The sequence below is a fragment of the Dromiciops gliroides genome, chromosome 1, assembly GCF_019393635.1.
Source record: "Dromiciops gliroides isolate mDroGli1 chromosome 1, mDroGli1.pri, whole genome shotgun sequence".
Classification (NCBI taxonomy): Eukaryota; Metazoa; Chordata; class Mammalia; order Microbiotheria; family Microbiotheriidae; genus Dromiciops; species Dromiciops gliroides.
In genome coordinates, this window is record NC_057861.1 from 429,181,685 (window position 1) to 429,203,374 (window position 21,690).

The 21,690-nt window shown below is 40.1% G+C and overlaps 1 protein-coding gene across 1 annotated transcript in view; it reads left to right on the plus strand.

Moving 5' to 3' along the window:
- The window catches only part of ARSB (arylsulfatase B), a 227,634-nt gene extending 206,011 nt beyond the window's left edge, over positions 1 to 21,623 (plus strand). The window contains 3 exon segments of the mRNA XM_043969448.1: positions 15,878 to 16,000; positions 19,775 to 19,920; positions 19,922 to 21,623. Coding sequence (XP_043825383.1) covers positions 15,878 to 16,000; positions 19,775 to 19,920; positions 19,922 to 20,065 — 413 coding nt within the window. The 3' untranslated portion in view covers positions 20,066 to 21,623.
- Positions 21,624 to 21,690: the final 67 nt, after the last annotated feature.

Genomic DNA, 21,690 nt, shown 5'->3' on the forward strand with positions numbered 1-21,690 from the left:
GGTCTAATTTCAAGGTGGGGAATCAAATAAACTAGAGTACAAAGCATTATAGAAGTAAAGTGTGATTGTTATCTTTATTGCTATTGAAATTGATTACAGCAACCAGAATGTAAGAACATTAATAATAACAATAATAATAATTACTCATTTTTCTATAGTGATGTAAGTTTTATCAATCAGTAAACATTTATTAAGCACCTACTATGTGCCAAGCACTGGAGATACAGAAAGAAGAAAGAGACAATCCCTGCCCTCAAGAAGCTTACAATTTAATGGAAAGTTCCTTCCTCACAATAGCTAAGTGGTCCCAAAATAGAAGTCCTTTGTCATTCACAAAACTTCATTTTAGCCAATGCTTTAAAATCCTTCCATGACCAAACCTTTATCAGTGACTACTAAGAAATGAAGTATTATTGCTTTGAATCTCTCTCTCTCTCTCTCTCTCTCTCTCTCTCGCTCTCGCTCTCGCTCTCGCTCTCGCTCTCTCGCTCTCTCACATACACACACACACACACACACATCTTTGCCCAGCCTTTAAAAATATGCTCACAAGCAGAGAAATGACCAGATGCTGAGAATCGAGAGTGAAAAAAAAAAAAAGCAAAGCCCTTTGAGTAATCAGAAAATTCCCCTCTTCTTTTCCCCTCTCCTTTTCTTCTTTGCCATGCCTTCTCTTTCTCCCCACACATCACTTCCCTGCTTTCTCTGCTCCCCTATATTTGTTCTCTTTCCTATGTCTTCACATTTTTCTCTATTCCTTTTCCCAACATGGGTTCAGAAAAGGATATGGCATCTGCCACCGCTGAGTAAGAACGGAAAGAAAGATGGCCTATATATCCCTTTCATTTGCTGCTTGAGGCAGATATCTGGCTAAGCAAACCTGTATGTACACATTTTCTTTCATTTCACATATGGAGAGCTAGAGACTTCTAAGTTCAATATGCTCCTCCTCCTCCCGGTCCAAAAATGGTATGTCAATTTGAATCTTACTTTGGAGCCAAGACTCTTAGCATTTTTTTTTAAAAGGACTCATAGTGCTGGTAACAGGAGGCAAGTCCATTAAATTAATGGCAAGTAAATTTAGAAGACATTAAAGCATGTCGTGTTTATCCAATATAAAGTCAGCCTGAGAAAACGAGCCTCCACAGGATATGACTGAGTCTAGTACTGTGGTTAGACATTTCCAAAATCCCAAAGAGCCCATTATGCTAAAGTTGTAATAGTAGCAGGAACCAAATGTGGTGCTTGAGCATTTGTGGAGCCGAGACTCATTGATGAGGCCATGGGGCTTATAGCAAGAGGTCACGCCCTACCTGTCAGAGGTTCAAGTGTCTAAGAAGACCCTCATTACACCAGCCAAAAACTCTACCCATTTTTCTTCTCCTTCAATTTCATCTCCTATCCCAGGCAGGATACAGTATTCAGCTAACTAGAAGGATCTTTCAATTCAATTGAATCAACATTTATTAAGCTACTACTGTGTGCCAAGTATTGTGTTCAATACAGGAGGCACAAAGGAAATATGAACCAGTCATTGCCCCTGGGGAGTTTACTATACTAAATGGGGAGTTTAAATACTAAATAGACACAGGTAAATAAATACATGGTATATGTAAATAAATAGAAATACAAATAAATACAATGTCACATTGAGAAAGAGAGAAAATGCCCTAATAGCTGGAGGGAATCATGAAAAATCTCTTTTAATAGGTGTCACTTGAACAGAGCCTTGAAGAGAGGTTGGGGATTCTAAGTGGAAGTAAGGAGGGAAAACATTCTGGGCATGGGAAACAACCTTTTGAGAAGGAGGACTATAAAATTTGATAACTACCTGGTAATGTGTGCTAATGGATATTAAATTTATATATTAACCTTGCTTGATTTTGAAATACTTGTTGTTGGTGGTCATTTCAGTCATGTCACACTCTTTGTGACCCCATTTGGGGTTTTCTTGTCAGAGATATTGGAGTGGATTGCCATTTCCTTCTCATTATACAGATGAGGAACTGAGGCAAACAGGGTAAAGTGACTTGCCTAGAGTCACACAGCTAGTAAGTGTCTGAGGCTAGATTTGAACACAGGAAGATATGTCTTCCTAATTCTAAGCCTAGTGCTCTATCCATTGCACCTCCTAGGGTCTTCTTCTGCCTTGCCTTTTCATTTGTTATGCAGGCACAAAATGACCATCCTAAAATATCTGAAGGGCTGCCATGGGCCAGAGGAATAGACATATCCTCTATAACTCCCAGGAGTAGAACTGGGACTAATGGGTGAAAATTTCAGGGAACTAAATTTTGGCTCAATAAAACAACAAACTTTCTAATAATTAAAATGACACAATAGTTTGTTGTTATATTGAGCCAAAATCTAGTTCCCTGAAATTTTCACCCATTAGTCCTAATAATTAAAATGACATGATAGGGGGCAGCTAGGTGGCATAGTGGATAAAGCACTGGCCCTGGATTTGGGAAGACCTGAGTTCAAATCCTATCTCAGACACTTGACACTTACTAGCTGTGTGACCCTGGGCAAGTCACTTAACTCCCATTGCCCTGCAAAAACAAACAAGCAAAAAAAATGACATGATAATGCAATGAGCTTCTCCTTCATTGAAATTATTCAAGCAGAGTCTGGATGACAACTCTTTGGGGATTTTATAGAAGGAATTCCTGAAGTAGGAAGGTTTCACTATAACCTCTGTGGTCCCCTCCTTCTCTTGATAGTCTATGATTCTGTCACTAAATGGTGTCTATTTCTCCCCCAGTTATAAAATGAAGGTCTAGGACTTAGTCAACTGGACTACCAATTGTAATCATTCAAATATGTACATTTATGCTCTACCACTTGAGATGTTCTGTTAAGGATGTCTTTAAAAAACATCCAATTGGGGCAGCTAGATGGTGCAGTGGATAGAGCACCGGCCCTCGAGTCAGGAGTACCTGAGTTCAAATCCGGCCTCAGACACTTAACACTTACTAGCTGTGTGACCCTGGGCAAGTCACTTAATCCCAATTACCTCACTCACTCAAACAAACAAACAAACAAAAACAAAACCAAAAAACCATCCAATCCTGGTTCCAATAGCCTGTGCCAGGGGGAAGGCCTAAGAGAGAAGGCCAAGTGTATTGGATGCCGTCATGAATGTAGCTATGGCAACAAGTTCACAAGACTGAACCCAGAGACATGGTCAGTCAGAGGTACAAACAAAGATCAAATTCAAATAAACAGAAAATCAGGGAGGGCTGAGGATAGAGGCAGAGTTGGAGATGAAAAACCATCAGTCATAGTGCCAACTAAGCAATGAATCACAACAGGCCACTGCTAGAATGAGGCAGGCCTTTACAGACATGGCCACTGAGTTGATTTGTTTTACTTAATTATATGTACTTATTCCAAGGGAGGGCTTCTATGGGGGTGGGGAGGGTTGTTGGGAAACAAGAGTGATGAAGAAAAAAAATATATCAGTAAAACATTTGATGAACAACAAGAGAAAAAAAGAAGTTCATAAAGGGATACAGATAAGCAAAAATGATTAGATGACAAAGGAGGTACGGTGCTGGATTTGGAGCATAAAAGACCCAGGCAAGTCACTTAACTTCTGCCTGCCTCAGTTTCCTCATCTGTAAAATGAGGATAATAATAGCATCTACCTCCCGAGATTATAGTGAAGATTAAATGAGATAGTATACATAAGGCACTTGAAAACCTTAAAATGATATATAAATGTTAGCTATTACTATTACTTCCATGTTAAACTTATTGGGGGAAGTGGGGTTGAAAAAAGCCAAAGCCCAGGGCAGCTAGATGGCGCAGTGGATAAAGCACTGGCCCTGGAGTCAGGAGGACCTGAATTCAAATCCGGCCTCAGACAGTTGACACTTACTAGCTGTGTGACCCTGGGCAAGTCAGTTAACCCCCATTGCCCCACAAAAACAAAAGAAAAACAAAAAAACAACAAAAAAAAGAAAAAAGCCAAAGCCCACTTAACAGAAATTCACAGCTTTCTATATAATCCTCTTTTCTCTTCTAATTTGTCTATTGAAATGTTTGTGTTTTTAAGTTCAAAGTAAAAAAGGAACTATTTATCATAAAAGAAAAGACTAGAGCCATGGGAAGGAAAAGCCAAAGAGGTCAGCTGTTTGCAGAGCCCATTGATATGGGCATATATGATGCCATTGTTCACTGTATAGCAATTGTGTGACTCATAAATCATTGTATTTTGGTGTTAGAAGTGCCAGGGATATGGTTAGTTGCTCCCTTCTCCATATTCTCCCTCCCATGGAGAGTGTCAGTAAGGAAGCCCATGCTGAATGTGGGGGTTCTGGATCAGTGTTTTGTGGGGAGCTATTTTTAGAGTAAAAGTTTTATTTTTAGGATCACAGTGATTTTAAAAGTACCCCCTCCCGAATCAAGATAAAAATTAATACATTCACATCTGGACAGGCAAGAAGTTACACATGGTCTTTACCACACACTGAGAGGAGAATGTTATCCATTGCCTTTGCCCACATTTATGTAAAAATGGGGATGGACCATGATTCGATCCACATGTGCATTGTGGGAATGTGTGAATTCAACCTGAATGCCCTGTCATGGAAGATGGTCATAAAGTTTTTGTGGTCCCTTGCCATTGCTAATGCACTCCAGCTGGACCAAGGGAGCCTCATTAATTGGAACTCTATTAATTAAAATGTTTCAATTATTTGACATGTGACTTGGCCAGATGGGCTTTTTATACCATCCATGAAGAAATAACTGGCTAAGCAAATTAGTAGCACAAACAGGATTGCACCGTGATACTTTCAACCCACTGAAAAAAGAATAAACTTTTTAAGGACTTTTAACTCCAGCATATAATTTGAGAAAGGATACCATTAATAAGTCTTATCTATTTGTTATGGTAGAGTTTATGAGACCCCTGCTTCAAAACACTTTACCAACACTTCATTCAAGTTTCAGTCTCTTGTTGAATAATAAAATTATATTTATTTTTTAAAACTATCATTTAAACCTTAAGGATTCATGATTTAGCAAGTATGGATACATCCTCCTCATTAACAACCCCACCCCACCCCATCCCTTAATAAATTCGACAACTGGATGATGAGCCCATCTTAAGGTTAACCAGGTTTTATATCAGATTACCCACTGTCTAGGGGAGGGGGGAGGGAGGGGAGGGAGGGAGAAAAATCTGAAATTGTAAAGCTTGTATAAACAAAAGTTGAGAACTATCTTTACATGTAACAGAAAAAAATAAAATACTTTATTAATTTAAAAAAAAAGAAACGACAAGTAAAAACTATAAGTTTTTCAAAAATAAATTTATAATTTTAAGTAAAAGAAAAAGTTTAACCAGGTTTGGCCTTTGACAATAAATACAGTTTCTGATTCAAAACTCTCACTTATTCTACCATTAATTCACCAATAACTCAATTAATTAAAATTAAATTAAATCACAATGAATTCACATTGGTGAGATTCTAACTGTATTTCAGTATTGATACCTGTTTTAAGTACAAAGCTAGCACGACCCTATCAGAAAATGCCGGGTGGTTCTTTAAAGATAGGGACAGAATTTAGAATGAACTTGGTACACTGGAGAAGTGACCAGAAACAAAAATAAACTTCATAGAATTAAATTTAATCATGACAAGTGTGTAGGCAGGAGGAGGCTGAAGGAGCCATTTTCCAAAGCCTCCTGCCAGTCCTCACTCTTGCCCCAGGCTTGTGAGCAGGGAGGCAAGAACAGTTCCAGGTAACTGGGACCAGGAATTGAAACCTCCTGGTGTGATCCCAGATTCCTTTCCTAAATCAGTAGAGCTGGTTTTCCTAGAATAACAGCAGCCAACCTAAGCCTTTTCCTCTGTCTCTTTGCTGCAAACTCATGAATTAGTGGACAGGTACCCACTAAATGGTAAAACCAATTGAAGTGTATATCAAAGATGGTACCTTAATAAATTATAATTATATGTAACTAGTTCTATTTATCTCAAGAGGTTCAAATATTATATGTGAAGGGCTTTGCAAACTTTCAAATGTTATATAAATATTGTTATCCCTATGTTTTTTATCTAGGCTTCATTTTTTGTTTGTTTTGTTTTTTTATTTATTTATGTATTTATTTGTGGGGCAATGAGGGTTAAGTGACTTGCCCAGGGTCACACAGCTAGTAAGTGTCAAGTGTCTGAATCTGGATTTGAACTCAGGTCCTCCTGCATCCAAAGCCAGTGTTTTATCCACTGCGCCACCTAGCTGCTCCCTAGGCTTCATTTTTTGATGGAGTTCAAATAGAAACAGCTCAATAAATGTTTTACTCTCCAGCTATTTTTTTTACATATAATTTGTCTTCTGTGAACTGTTGGGCAGGTCAGTAAAGTAACTTGTAATTAAATAAAAATATAGAGATATAAGCCCATCTTCTTTAGACTCATTAAAGCATCTTGAGGACTACTCCAGTATCAAAAAGGTTGATGGGGGCAACAAGTTGACAAATACTTCATTCTGTTTCCACATTGTTTTAATTTCTTCTTCTAGGTCTCTGTATTTTCAAAGGTGGTGTTGGTGATGGTTGTTATCCCAAGTATTTTTCCTATATATTTTTGTTACCATTCGGAAGCAATCACAGGTACAGATGGAAATATATGGAGACAGGAAGTAGAGTTACCCATACTCTGAAGTCCATATTTACCAAAACTGGTATTCTATGGCCCTAAAGTTCCATTGTTATAATTCTCCTCAGAGTCTAGGGGTATCCCTAAAGATTAGAGTTGTCTTTCTAATGCTATATTTCATAAGCCCTAACTGGTGTGCTTCCACATAGCATTACTACTTAATATCAGTCAGTTGAACCTAATTAGCTTTTAATTAGAAGATTTGCTAAGGTTATAACAAGAACATTTGGCACCAAGAATCCCCCAAAACGTCTGTGGCATACCCTCCTACCATTACTTACAGAATCCAGCAGAAAGTATACTCAAGTTTAGAAATCACATATGGCTGAGGCAGCTACGTGGTGCAATGGATAAAGCACCAGCCCTGGATTCAGGAGGACCTGAGTTCAAATCTGGCCTCAGACACTTGACACTTACTAGCTGTGTGACCCTGGGCAAGTCACTTAACCCCCATTGACACACAAGAAAGAAAGAAAGAGAGAGAGAGAGAAAGAGAGAAAGAAAGAAAGAGAAAGAAATCACATATGGCAGAGGAATAAGTAACTCATAGCTCCTGGAAGCCCTTATGAACATCTGCCCTCACCCTTACCTGTTCAACTTTCCTTTATATTATGCCCCCAGTTTTCATTATAACCAGGCAAATAGCCTTACTGCCCCTCAAAACAAAGGTTTTTCCAACTCCAAACTTTGGCTCATGCCATTTCCCTACACTTAGAAAGCTCTTCTTCTCTTCTACCAATCTAAATCCTATCTTTCTGTAGCATCCAACCTAAGTTCCATCTCCTAATGAAGCCTTGTGAACTACTTCAGCCTTGATTCTCCTCCTAGCCTCCTGTGCCATCCAGTAGTGGAATGGGCAGCTTGGGAAGGGTACTGGGCTCCACCTCCATCAAGGTGTGTCCAGAGAAGGCTGAATGAGCACCTGTTGGGGAATTGGGGGTCATTTTTATTCAGGAACAGAATGAACTGGATGAATATCCTTTAAGACTTTTAGGTTTTGTGATTCTGTATTATATATTGTCTACATTATACCACCCATTTTGGCCCTTGATTATATTCTATCTTGTTTTATATTATTTTTATAGCTCTTTCATCTTATCTCCCCAGGGTACTTATAAGCTCCTTGAGGATAGAGATAGGATCTTTTGAATCTCTCTCAGTGGTCACCTAAAAGTACATAGATGGTACTCAATAAATATTTATTGAATTAAATAAGAATGGGGGAGGATGATCAATAATCATATTCTTTCAAATGCCCCAAATTATTAACCATAAGAGAAGTGTGTATTACCAACCCTCATGCCCTGACAAAGGTGACAGAAGAGGAAAATGGTAAGCGTTGGAGGGATTATGGATAGAAAGGTTGTTGAAGCTGTGAATTGGTTACATTCGGGGGGGATGGGGATTTGGAACTATACAAGAAAAAATCACTAAGATGGACTCAGTGATACAGCTAATGAGGATGACTTATTCCAAGGAGGTCCAAGGCAGAGGGAAAGGTCCCACAAACACAAAAACATTTTAGTTGCACTTTTTGTAGGGAAGAGACTGGAAGCTAAGTGGATATCTATTGACTAAGGAAAGGCTAAACAAATGGTGATATGTGAATATAATGGAATGTTATTACACTATGCAAAGTGACAAATATGAAAGACTGTAAGAAACTTGGGAAAGACTCATTTGAACTGCGTCAGAGCCAAGTAAGCAAAACCAAGAGAATGATGTACACAATGACCTCCCACAAGTAACATGAAAAGACATTAGAACTCTGATCAACACAGTGACTAATTTTGATTCCAGAGGATTGGTATTGAAATGTACATCCGCCTAGGGGCAGAGAAGTCTTAGACAAGAGGCCCTAGGGGTGTACTGGTAAATCTTCAACAACAGGCTCTATGGGAGAGAAATGTATTTAGAATAGACCTTTGGAGGGGCAGGGCAATGAGGGTTAAGTGACTTCCCCAGGGTCACACAGCTAGTAAGTATCAAGTGTCAGAGGCAGGATTTGAACTCAGGTCCTCCTGAATCCAGGGCCAGTGCTTTATCCACTGCACCACCCAGCTGCCCCCAAAATGTATTTGCAATAGACTTTTTTTTAGAATAGACCTTTGGAGGGGCAGGGCAATGAGGGTTAAGTGACTTCCCCAGGGTCACACAACTAGTAAGTGTTAAGTGTCTGAGGCCAGATTTGAACTCAGGTACTCCTGACTCCAGGGCTGGTGCTCTATCCACTGCGCCATCTAGCTGCCCCTACAATAGACTTTTAAGTTTAATATGAATTAACATATTTCTCCATCATTTTCTTACGCCTAAATCAGCAAACAATTAACCAAGCCATGAATTATAAATTTTGCTTATTTCCAAGGTATAAATGCTTATACAGAAATTTTAATAATCAGCTGTCTAGTTCAAGGTTTCTCTATCACACCCTTGAATAGAAATGTGGAATGAGCAATATGTTGTCAGATGTGACCAATATATTTATTGGTTTTATTTATATTTCTTTGTTATGTAGTAAAGGTGGGCTCTCATTATATGTGACACAAAGGGAGGCAAAATAGACATCTCTGGCCTCTTTTCCCCTCCACCCTTTTCCAAGGGATACTTTCAGTTCTGCTAGGAGGGGAAATAAGAAGTTGGGGCCAGAGGCCACCACTCTGCTCCCAGAGAGAGCGGGGTACCAGGCTAGAATTAAATTTGCCTAATCCCTTATATATTGTTAGTCTAAGTGATATGATCAGATTCAAGTTAACTTCTGGTCACACTGTCATTATTACTGGGGGGAAGAGGATCCCAAGCTCTATATCCAAGGCTTGACTCTTTTCCCATCTACCAGTAGTTTTCACACATTGATTTTCTTCTATTAAAATAATTTTTTTTCAGTGAACAAAAAATTGTTTTTCTCTCCCTCCCACCTTCCTACTTCCACAGTGAAAAGCAAAAAACCAGAAAAACCAATCTCTTATAACAAATATGCATAACAAAGGGGGAAAAAATTCTCCATTGATCATGTCCAAAAAACATAATACATTACTTTTCTTTGGTAGAAACACCATTCAAATCTTTTCAATTCTGTGATCTCATTAATGATTAAAGGCCACCTTAATGAACAACTCCATGAACAGGTTTTGGTTGAAACAGCCATTGCTGGTTCCATTCATCTGGTCTTGGGTTTTGCTCCCTCATCTGCTCTTTCCAAAGAGTTCTTAACTTGGACCAGCCATTCAGGGCATTGCAAATCTTAGCAGAAAGGTGTTTGGAATGGCAGATATGGGGTATGGGAGTGGGTAGGTGGGTTTATGTGACTTTGTGCTGTGTGTATAGAGCCCTAAGTCTGATCCACTGAGTCAGTGTGGAATGCAACATTTGTCAAGCTGCGATTTTTATTCTTCACAAAGTCTTCACAAAGCCAAAGTTTGCAGTGCGAAATACATAAGGATTAGAAAACAGCCGACATCTTTCATCGCTTAGTCTTATGCTTACTATTTAGGTATTTTATGTTCTTGTTTTGTATATATTTGGACAGAACATGAATAGATGTGACATGACTACATTTCCTTTTTTCTGTTTATAATGTCACAAATCAGATATCCATTTTATGTAACAAACATCCTTCCATATCAAAATATGACCTTTATACAAACTTAGTTGGTGTAAATAATGAAGTTGTCCGTTTTTACTGTAGCATGTGTATTAAGAACACACTTCCTGTGATCGATAGCTTCTCACATCTCAGCCACCAGGATCATCTGTTTACTTTGGAACCAAAACGTACCCAAACAAACAGGGAGCAATGAGTATGAAACAGTCCTTCCTCTGGTACCAAAGACTTGTTGGGGTGAGATTGTTGAGACTTAGAGGTCTGAAACCACTAATGTTTATTTGCTCAGTCTCCAGCGAATCTCTACAATGGCTTTGTTTTAAATGGTGACTAAGCATTGTGACTACACTGCCCTTTCAACCCTGTGAAATATAGTTGTGCAATATATTCCCAATCCTCCAGTGACCTGCATTGGATTAGGAAAAGAGCACATTTGTCAGAAGACATTTTATAAAAATAAGGGTAGGGGGCGCAGCTAGATGGCGCAGTGGTTAAAGAGTTGGCCCTGGATTCAGGAGGACCTGAGTTCAAATCCAGCCTCAGACACTTGACACTTACTAGCTGTGTGACCCTGGGCAAGTCACTTAACCCCCATTGCCCTGCAAAAAAAAACAAAAACAAAACAAAAACAAACAAAAATAAGGATAGCTAGCAATGTAGATGGAAAGGAAAAATTAAGATGCTAAACATTGTATAATCATAATGACCACATTTGGCCCTGAAGAAGAAATAACAAAATCTGCTTCCTTCATCTCTTAGGATCGTGGAATAGTGCCTGTACTTAAACTGCTGATTTTTCTGAGTTGCTTTTTGTTTTTCTCTCTTTTGTTAAATCCTTATTATAAGGGATGGTTCTTTGGGTGGGTAGGGGAATAGAGAGGGATGTATTCAGGAATAAAAATGATATATATAAAGATAAAAAATATTCAAGCTTGATCATGGTAAAAAAGAAAGATGAAAAAATACACCCTTGTCCCTTATTAGCAGAGGTGAAGGACTATGGGTTTGGAACATTGCTGATCCCATGGAATTTTGTTGATTGGTTAGTTTTGATGAACTATTTTTTCTTCTATTTTCTTCTTTGTTGTAAGGGGTGGAATTGGGGGTAAACATATTTGGGGGAAAAGGTAAAGTAAAAACAAAAGATACCATTTTAAAGGTTATCAATAAAAATAATAAAGAAAGAAACTTGTAATCTTAGAGAATTACCTAGAACATTAAGGGGCAAGTGACTTGTATCATGTAGCCAGGATGTGCCAGAGATGAGACTTGAACCCAGGTCTTCCTCATTTGTAAATAAAGAACACAATGTACACCTAATATTTATTTAATTCAATACCTTAGGTACCATTTTAAAAAAACCAGTCAATGCCAATGTGGAAATATATTTCCATGATTGCATATGTATAACCTATATCAGATTGCTTGCCATCTTGCGGAAGGGGGGCAGAAAAATTCAGAACTCAAAATCTTATAAGAATGAATGTTGAAAACTATTTTACATGTAATTGGAAAAAAACATACTATTGACCAAAAAAAATAAATGCCTACCATGTGCCAGGCAGTGTGCTGAATGTTGGTACAGTACAGGTATTCAAAGCCCATCAGATGCAGGACCCTGTATTCCATGCTGAGAATTATAAAAAGGCACAAGAGGTGGCATTTTCCCTCTAGGACCTCATAGACAGAAAGAAGTTTTCAGTCAGTTCTTTTGCCCCAGCATGAAGGGCCCAGGAATGGGGTATCAATTTAAAGAGCTATCATAAACACAAGGGCAGATAAAAATAGACTTAAAACATTAGGCTGTATTTGCCACAGCTAGACCTGAGTTTTTATCTATTCAGTCTGAATAAGGTCATGTAAAGTATACATGTTTGGTACCAGTCAACCAACTGTAGACCAGAACCATGATGACACACCAGCTGTGGGACCAAACTTGTACTTTGTATTCATAGCCAAGAGAGATAGTGTAGCACAGATGCCAGAGGGCAAGTCCATAAGACTTGGCCCTCTGGTGATCATCGAGTGACTAAAGCTCTCAGTAGGGGCAGTTAGGTGGCACAGGAAATAGAGCACTAGCCCTGAAGTTGGGAGGATTTGAATTCAAATCTCACCTCAGACACTTACTAGATGTGTGACCCTGGGCAAGTCACTTAACTCCAATTGCCTTAAACATCTAGGGCCATCTTCAGTCGTCCTGATAGATATCTTGCCACTGGACCCAGATGGTTCTGGAAGAGAGAGTGAGATTGGCCCAGCTCTGCCTGACTTAAATCCACTTTACCAAAAAGCATGACTTCACCTTAATGTCATGGTTCTCTTTGAGAAACGAAGGACAAACAACAACACACCTCTTGGTGCTCTAAGAAAGTCTGTAAGCTGTGGCTCTTTTGTCAGTCTGCATCAGTGAAGTAAACTGCCATTCCAGAAGTCCCCATCAAAGATGGAATCACTGGGCTGGACCAGTCCAGGTGTCCTGTGTGCCTTGAACAAAAGAAATGTACCAGCTTTAAAGGCACAACGAAGGGTTCAGTTTTGGGACATTTGGCCTGTAATTGCATATTCAATTAGTAAACTTGTTGAATCAAAAAGGATTTTTAATACTTTGCCAAGAATTGAAGATACAAATACTAAAGCAAAGAGAGTCCCTTCCCTCAATTAAGTTACTTTCTAAGGGGAGAAGGTTGAAGAGGGGGTGGCAGGAAGACAATGCATACAGTGATGGCCAGAGAGGAGTGTATTGATTTGGAAAGTTATTGGGGTGGTGAGTGGGGTCAAAGGGCAGTAGATCAACGTACCTTTTCCAGCGGCGATGACAATATTGATTTGATTGTGACTCTTGAACTAGAAACACAACTAAGCAGCACAATGTAGAGAGTGCCGGCCCTAGAGTCACGTGGAATATTTTAAATTGACTAGGCCTAATTTGGGGGACTAATCTGACTGGGTTACTTAATCTGGGGACTTTTGACTAACTGGCTATCTGACTGCATTTAATTTAATATGGGCCGTTTATAAAGATCCACCACACTGCTCCACTCCCAAAATTGATAAGCAAAGGATTAAGAAGCCTCTTAACTAAATAATCAAAGCAGAGTTTATTTATGAGATACTATTTAAAATTAAGAATACAGGGAGGGGCAGCTAGGTGGCACAGTGAATGGAGCACCGGTCCTGGAGTCAGGAGTACCTGAGTTCAAGTCCAGCCTCAGACACTTAACACTTACTGGCTGTGTGACCCTGGGCAAGTCACTTGACCCCAAATTGCCTCACTAAAAAAAAAAACAAAAACAAAAAAAAAAGAATACAGGGAAATAAAATGTACAACCTGACTGCATTGCGGTGTGTCTCTTTCCACTGTGTCTCTTTTCCACCTGCTGAGCCTGGACCTTCTTCAATACAATAAGGGCCTTAGCGACCTCTTGCCTTAGGGTACTCAGGTTCTTTATTCTAACTCTGAGACCCTTTCACTTTGTAAATCCCCCTGCTTCTAACTTTCCTCTCCTTACTTCCACCACTGAACCCCTGTGTTTCTCTCACCCACCTTCTGTCTGTCTGCTCCATCAGTCTGCCCTTCAGCCTCTTTTCTCTGCTCCTAGTCCTTCTCATCTTCTCCTGAATCCTTGTAGCCCCATCTCTGGTCTGCCACACTCCAACCTTTCTAATCTCATCAGCCACCCTCCTGAGTCTAACCCCCAGGTCTATATAGACCTTTTCTTCTCTCCACTCAAATCTTGGGGCTTCCTGCACCCCCACAGACCAAGCTAATCCTCCAGCCAGGGCTTTGACTGGTGGAGCCCAGCCTGGAAAAGCCCAGGATCTCTCGGATAGCTCCGCTCAGGTTGGAGGGAGGTGGGGGCTTTTACCCCGCAGCTGTCTGACCTTGTGTCTTGTACAGCCCATGGGGCTTTTTGGCTCAGCTGAAGCGGAGGGGGAGGGGCACCAGCATCTCCCACACAGAAGAGACCCTGAGGTCCTAAGGCTTTCTAACCTCAGCCTAAAGGTAGGGTCCCCAAATCAAAATAAATTTCCACAGTCAGAAAGACCTAAGTTCAAATTTAGTCTCTGATACTTGATCAGGTCACTTTATCCTCTGTTTGCCTCAGTTTTCTCATCTGTAAAATGGGAATAAAAATAGAACCTAAGTCCCAGGCTTGTTGTGAGGATCAGATAAGATAACAATTGTAAAGTTATTATTATGTGACAGCCAGAGGAGCCATAGAGAGTCTTAGAGTGCCAACAAGAGTGCTGGTGAGATGCTACTAGTAAGGTGCTGGAGCTTACTTAGATATAGAGGGCTACATAAGATAATAGGGTTCTCTGAGGCGGAAGGGCAAAGTCCTTTGGGATTCTTTTAATTGCAGTTTATCAATACAGCCTCTCTTGCAGGAAATAAGAGCATTTAATCCCTGCATCCTCTTAACAACAGGCAGCTTGACCTAGTGGAACCAGAGCTGACCTCAGAAACAGGAAGACCTGGGTTCTAGTGGAGCCTCTGACACATCCTGATTGTGTGCCCCCAGGGTGATTCACTTAACTTCCCAGTGTGCCTGGCAGTTCTCTAAGACCCCAACTTGCAAATGATATGCAACTTTTTAAATTTTATTTTTGATTTATGGAGTAAAACAAGCATTTCCAATAGCACAATAAAAAAGATTATTGCACATGAAATTGCAAATCCACTAAGCACAACTTACTATTCCTTTCAAATATACAACAAAATTATCATGTAATTTTCATTTTTTTTCTCCCCCCCACCATTCCCCTGCCCTAGAGTTGGTTGATGTGCCATTGGTAGAAGGAGTTCTCAGCCAGAAGTTACATATATCAGTGAAATCACAGGACCAGTCAGTCTGTCCTGTCTTTAAAACAACCCCCCCCCAAAAAAAAATGCTATAACAGAACAATGTACAACTCTATAAAAGTAGGTCACTGATATTTTATTTCCTCCTCTGTTAATCTAGGCAATTTATATTTTGCAAACATCCTTTAATTTCATTTATATTGTCAAATTTGTTGGCATACAGTTGGGCAAAATACCTCCTAATTATTGCTTTAATTTCCATTCATTGGTAGTAAATTCACCCCTTTCATTTTTGATACTGATAATTTGGTTTTCTTCTCTTTTTTAATCAAATTAACCAATAGTTTATCTATTTTATTGATTTTTTCATAAAACCAGATTAGTTTTACTTATTAATTTTATAATTTGCTTACTTTCAATTTTATTAATCTCTCCTTTGATTTTCAGAATTTCTATTTAGTATTTAATTGGGGATTTTTAATTTATTCTTTTTCTAACTTTTTTAGTTGCATGCCCAATTCATTGATCTCCTCTTTCTGAGGGCATTGATATTTTAAAGCTAGATCAGGGTTCTATTGTCTTTGGAATGTTTCTTTTCTGTGGTTTGTGACAGACATTTAATGTTACTATAGCCATTTAATAAAACTGTTCATGAAGAATTCGTGTCTAGGGCGGGAGACCCATTTACACTCCAGTATTTAATCAAGGCTACTTAGTGTTATGTAAGAGAAATATAATGTGTGTTTATTACTGTGTGCTACTGACATTTCAATCTTATTCTGCCATCTTGTTCCTTTTCAGGCCCAGGAAACACTAGGCCTCCCTCCAAAGGCGATTCCTTTCCTACAACACATTCCACCTTCAATGTTTCTATCCATGCAGCAATTCGATATGGAAACTGGAAACTACTGACTGGCTACCCAGGTAGTAAAATCATCATAAATTTGCAGCTATAATATGAAAAAAAGAGGACAGGGAGACTATCTGTTACTTTATGTGCATTCAGTATTGGGGCCTTACTCTGCTGCATTCAATTCCTTATCTTGCCCCCCTTCTCCTTCCAACTTCCCTTTGCTTCTTCCTTTCCATCCCCAAACTCTGCCCCTTTCCTGCCCCTACCCAGACATTCGGAAGGCTAAAAATGGTCTTTAAGATCTTTTATGACCCTTCATGCTGTGGCAGAAGTAAAGTACCATTTCTTCAAGGTTTTCCCATACCTCTTTTGCTAGGCAACCTGTTCCCAATTACAGTGCTTTCGCTATTACTGTTTCCTAAGTTTTTCCAAAGGTTTGTGTTCGAGATAATCAGGCAATGTCAACAATTAAACCAGTGACCATTATATATAAGGCATGTCCTTTGAGCTGCTAAGTGAGAAAACTGGATTTAAACTGCTGCTTTTTACTAAAGATATTGGAAATTGACTCCAAAAAGGGAAAAGGAAGAACTTTCCCACTAAATTTTGGAAGGCAGATATTTTAAATGCTTGCAACCATTCAACAACATTTAATGAGCATTCATTAAGTGAGTGCTGTGTGCAGGGAATGCTGGAGGAAGCTCAAATGACAGCAGAAATCCAACTGTTATATTTCAGTCCAAGTACTTACACCTCAGAAATTGGCAGTTGCAACAAATCAGGTCTTGATTTAGTGTTATTATGATTGTCTAGTCTTAAGAAAGTGTTAATAATGCATATTAAACTTAAAAGTGTATCATGGGAACATTTTTTCTAGAGAGATGGTTTTTAAACATTTACTAACACAGCCCTATGTCAGCCATTGCTAATTTCTTTTATATATATATATATATATATATATATACACATAATAACATTAATCATATTTCTGCATTGGTCATTTTATAAGAGAAAAATCAGAGCAATGATGAAAAACCTCAAAATAGAAAAACAACAGCAGCAAAAACAAAAGAAATAGTATGGTTCATTCAGTATCTATATTCCACAGTTCTTTTTTTTCCCTGGATTTGGAGATTCTCTTCTATCATGAGTTCCCTGGAACTCTTCTTTACCACTGCATTGGTGAGAAGAATATAGTCCATCACAGTAGATCAACACTCAATGTTGATGATACTGTGTACAATGTTCTTCTGGTTCTGCTCATCTCACTCATCATCAGCTCACGTAAGACCCTCCAGGTTTCTCTGAACTCCTCCTGCTCATCGTTTCTTACACACCGTGCTAATTTCTAAGGATACAAAGAGGAAAAAAAAGTAATAGTCCTTGTCCTGAAAGGAATTTACATTTTATTAGATATAATCAACATGAACTCAAAAAAGCAAACACAAATTTTGTACATTCTATGTAATTGGCAAGAAGGAAGGTACCAGCGCCTGGGGAGGCTTGGGTTTTTTGTTTTGTTTTGTTTTTGGTTGGGCAATGAGGGTTAAGTGACTTGCTCAGGTTCACACAGCTAGTAAGTGTCAAATGTCTAAGGCTGGATTTGAACTCAGGTCCTCTTGAATCCAGGGCTGGTGCTTTATCCACTGTACCACCTAGCTGCCCTGGAGGCTTAGTTTTGAAGCTTTAAGAGGTGGCCCAGGATCTGAACTTGATGAGAAGGAAGGACCTTTGAAGCATGGAGGATGAAGGCAGGGAGATGGCAGATGGAATGTCATATGTGAAGTATAGGAGAAGTGTAGAGTGGGTGAAGAAGAAGAATGGGAAATGAGCCTGGAAAGATCGGCTGGAGCCAGATGGTGGAGTGTTTTAACCAAACAAGGGAGTTTGTGTTTTATCCTCTAGCCTGGGTCTTCAGAGTAGGGACCATGTCCTGTCCCTAAGATATATGTGATTGTCTAGTCAGAAGGTGGGAAGTTGGGTCACACCTCTTCCCTCCCTGTAATAGCTAATCATGAGGCTTTTCTCGTAACACAATTATACCTATCCTTATTCCCCAAATTGCCGTATTCTGTTCCCTTTCTCCTCAGTGCAGGCTCCCAATTTCCACCCTCTTAGCCTGATGTCACTTCCCAGGTACTACTGGAAAAATTCCCACCTCTCTGCATACCCATCTTCTATCTCTCAGATCACCCATGACCGTAGCAGCAGTACCTCAAGTGGTGGGTTCTCTAGACAGCTAGGTGGGTGGCACAGTGAATCAAGCATTGGTCCTGAAATCAGGAAGACCTGAGCTCCAGTGTAACTTCAGATATTTACTAGCTCTGTGAACTTGGGCAAGTCACTTGACCTCTGTCTGCCTCAGTATCCTCATCCCTAAAATGAGGATAATAATAGCACCTACCTCCAAGGGTTGTTGCAAGGATCAAACGATGTAATATTTGTAACATACTGAACACAGTGCTTTGCACATAGTAGGCACTTAATAAATGCTTATTTCTTTGCTTATTTCTTTCCTTCCTTCTTCTGGAGTAGTGACAAGTGTTAAGGGCCCCTACCTTCCCCCTTTTCATTTTGAATAGGACAGGAGGAGCAGGTATGGATGGGTTGTGATCTATATCATACATCTTATTACATTATCTTCCCTCTTCCCCCACCCCAAAAAAACTCCCACTCACTTCCATCTGTCTTGCAAACTTCCCTATTTCTGTTGAAGGTTCTAGGCATTCAAGTTCACAACCTAGGGGTCATCTTCAACTCCTCTCTCTCCCGTGCCCCACATATCCAATACATTACCAAATCTTCCTGTTTCTACCTCCACAACATTCCTTTCATTTGCCTTCTTCCCTCTCTTGGTTCAGAACCTGATCATCTCTGTCCTGGCCTATTGCTTTGGGTTTTTTTTGTTTTTGGTGAGGCAATTGGGGTTAAGTGACTTGCCCAGGGTCACACAGCTAGTAAGTGTTAAGTGTCTGAGGCTGGATTTGAATTCAGGTCCTCCTGACTCCAGGGCCGGTGCTCTATCCACTGCAACACATAGCTGCCCCTATCCTGGCCTATTGCAATAGCTTCCTCTTAAATGGTTTCCCTGCTTCAAGCCTCTTGCCCACCTCCCCATCTCACCCTTCACACAGCTCCCTAAGGCACTTTCCCAAAGCTTAGGTTTCTTAATGTCATCTCCCCTCCCCCCCACACTACTATAGGATCAAAAATATTTCATCTTTATCTCATCCTTTTAAAAATTTCTCTATTTTGTAAGTGTTATTGTGGGTTTTATTATATGTATATAATTTATTAAGTAAGTAAATACATATTCAAAAAATTTGATTACCAATCAATATGTGCAATCAGAATTTTGGAGGCTGTGACCTAGAGACAGGACAGAACCACTGAAGCTTCAGGGTAGAATGAAGACTAAGATCATGACAGTTGAGGAAGAGAATGAACGAGGAACCAGGGGCATTCAAGGGGACATCCACCTGTCCTCCAGCTTAAAGGTAGGAGTTGGGATGGAGAGAATGACTTTGAGGACTCCTTGTGAAAGAAAGAGGCATGACCTGAGAGCTGACAGAGCAGCCATTAGGATCCGGAAAGGACAGACTCTATCAGAGTAACCAACCCCAAAGGAGAAGCAGGGGAATATCAGGAAGCAACAGTAAGTCGCAAGAAGCATACCTGCTCCTCCTGCTGGCCAGGTATGTCAGGGGGTGTGAGGTCAGGTACATTCAAGACTGGAGAGTGGCCAGGGACGCAGGGTCTTAGGGGAAAAGCCAAGTGTCCATGTTTACAAGCTCTATCTAGCTGTATACTGGACCTCCTCTTACTGTTCTGTATTTCTCCAACAGGCTGCGGTAACTGGTTTCCACCACCATCTTTACCCATCATCACAAAGCAACAGTCGCCTGACCCACCAACCAAAAACCTCTGGCTTTTTGACATACAACAAGACCCTGAAGAAAGATATGACCTATCCAGGAAACATCCCAGTATCGGTTAAGAAGCTTCTTGACCGACTCCAGTATTACCACAAGAACTCTGTACCGGTATTCTATCCTGACCAGGATCCCCGCTGTGATCCCAAAGCAAGTGGAGTTTGGGGGACCGTGGATGTAGATACTAATTGGCCCTCACACTAGAAGATTGCCTCTCAGCTAGAGGTTGCAAAGTCATGTGACTTCCACCCCATTTGTTCTGTCCCAACCCAAGGAGCTTCATTGACCCTTCTTAGCCCTAAAACATAGTGGGGGAGGGGCAGCTAGATGGCGAAGTGGATAGAGCACTGGCCTTGGAGTCAAGAGGACCTGAGTTCAAATCTGGCATCAGAACATTAACACTTACTAGCTGTGTGACCCTGGGCAAGGCACTTAACCCCAATTGCCTCACTAAAAAAAAAGAAAGAAAAACATAGTGGGGGCCCAGATTTCAACCTCAAATGGACCTAAGAAGCAGATACATTCAGGAACGTAAACTCTTGCTGTTCTTTGACTGGGGGGAGGTTTTGAAAGCAGGGGTAACTTGGTTCATTCCCTCTTTCCTGAGCTGCTAGACAACTGAGAAACTGAGAAACTGAGAAACATAACCTCAGATAAGAAGCTTTAATTATGTCCCTCAGCCAGGGACCAGCCTGCTGAGTTCATCTAGGAAATCAGATGCTAGATTTCACTTTTGCCAAAAGCCAGGTTTTATTGGACAGTGACTCACATTTCATGCAATAAATGAAGGGAGTGGACAATTGCTCACAGTTCACATTGGCAAAATTTTTCTGTTGCTCTCTCTCCCTTTCCCTCCCCTGATTTTTCTCTTGCCTCTCTCTCTCTCACACACACACACACACACACACACACACACTCATTTCCCACACTTTCTCTCTTTTTCCCTTTCTTCTCCCCCCTTTTCTCTTTCTCTCCTACTCTCATTGTGTCTAGCAGTTTCCACCAAAATACTTCTCTTTTTATCCTTTCCCCTCCCCAACTATAGTTTAAGCACCATCTTTGGCGGTTCCTTGTGATAATCCAGTGCAACAATTCAACACAAGCTAGGTACTGAGCTAGGAGTGGATTTGTGGGTCACATGATTTTCCTGGCCTTGCTCATTCTTCTAGGACTTCTTGCTCCTCTATATGGGTGCTTCTTTCCCACCTACAGTCTCCTTTTCTGTAAAATGAGAGGGTTGGACTGGATGGCTTCAAAGGCTTTAAATCTGTAATCCTGTGCATCTGTCCATTAACAGTGTGATTGGAGTTTGCCTTTTGGCTAGACAGCCACTCTGTGGCCCTAAACAGCAGAGATATCTTTGAGCAGTGCCAATCACTGCCTCCCTTTTTGCCAGCTAAAGTACAGTCTGCGGCCATGAACCACAGTATGATTGAATTTTACAGAAGCCACCACCTGTGTTCCCAGACAGTGGTCAAGCCTGGCTCTGGACTGTTCTACCAGTCAGAAAGACAAGGGGGTTGTTTCTTGTTTGTTTTAAACAATGATGACAACTCTGACTATGTCAATGACTTGATAAGCTCTCCCAAGTTGCATCCACATGGATACAACTAGATTATGTCACCCATTATTCTTGGGCCTTACAGTCTAGTGTGTAATTTAAGATTCTAAATGTGGATTCTAATCTGTTCCCCAGTTTTGGGGGGAAACTGACTAAAATCACTGATAAAACGAGTTTAGGTTTTTAAGGGTTTATTGGAAAATAGAAAAAGGAATAAAAAAAAAGAACAGAATTCCAACAGCCTGGCATTCCTATCTTTCCTCAAATT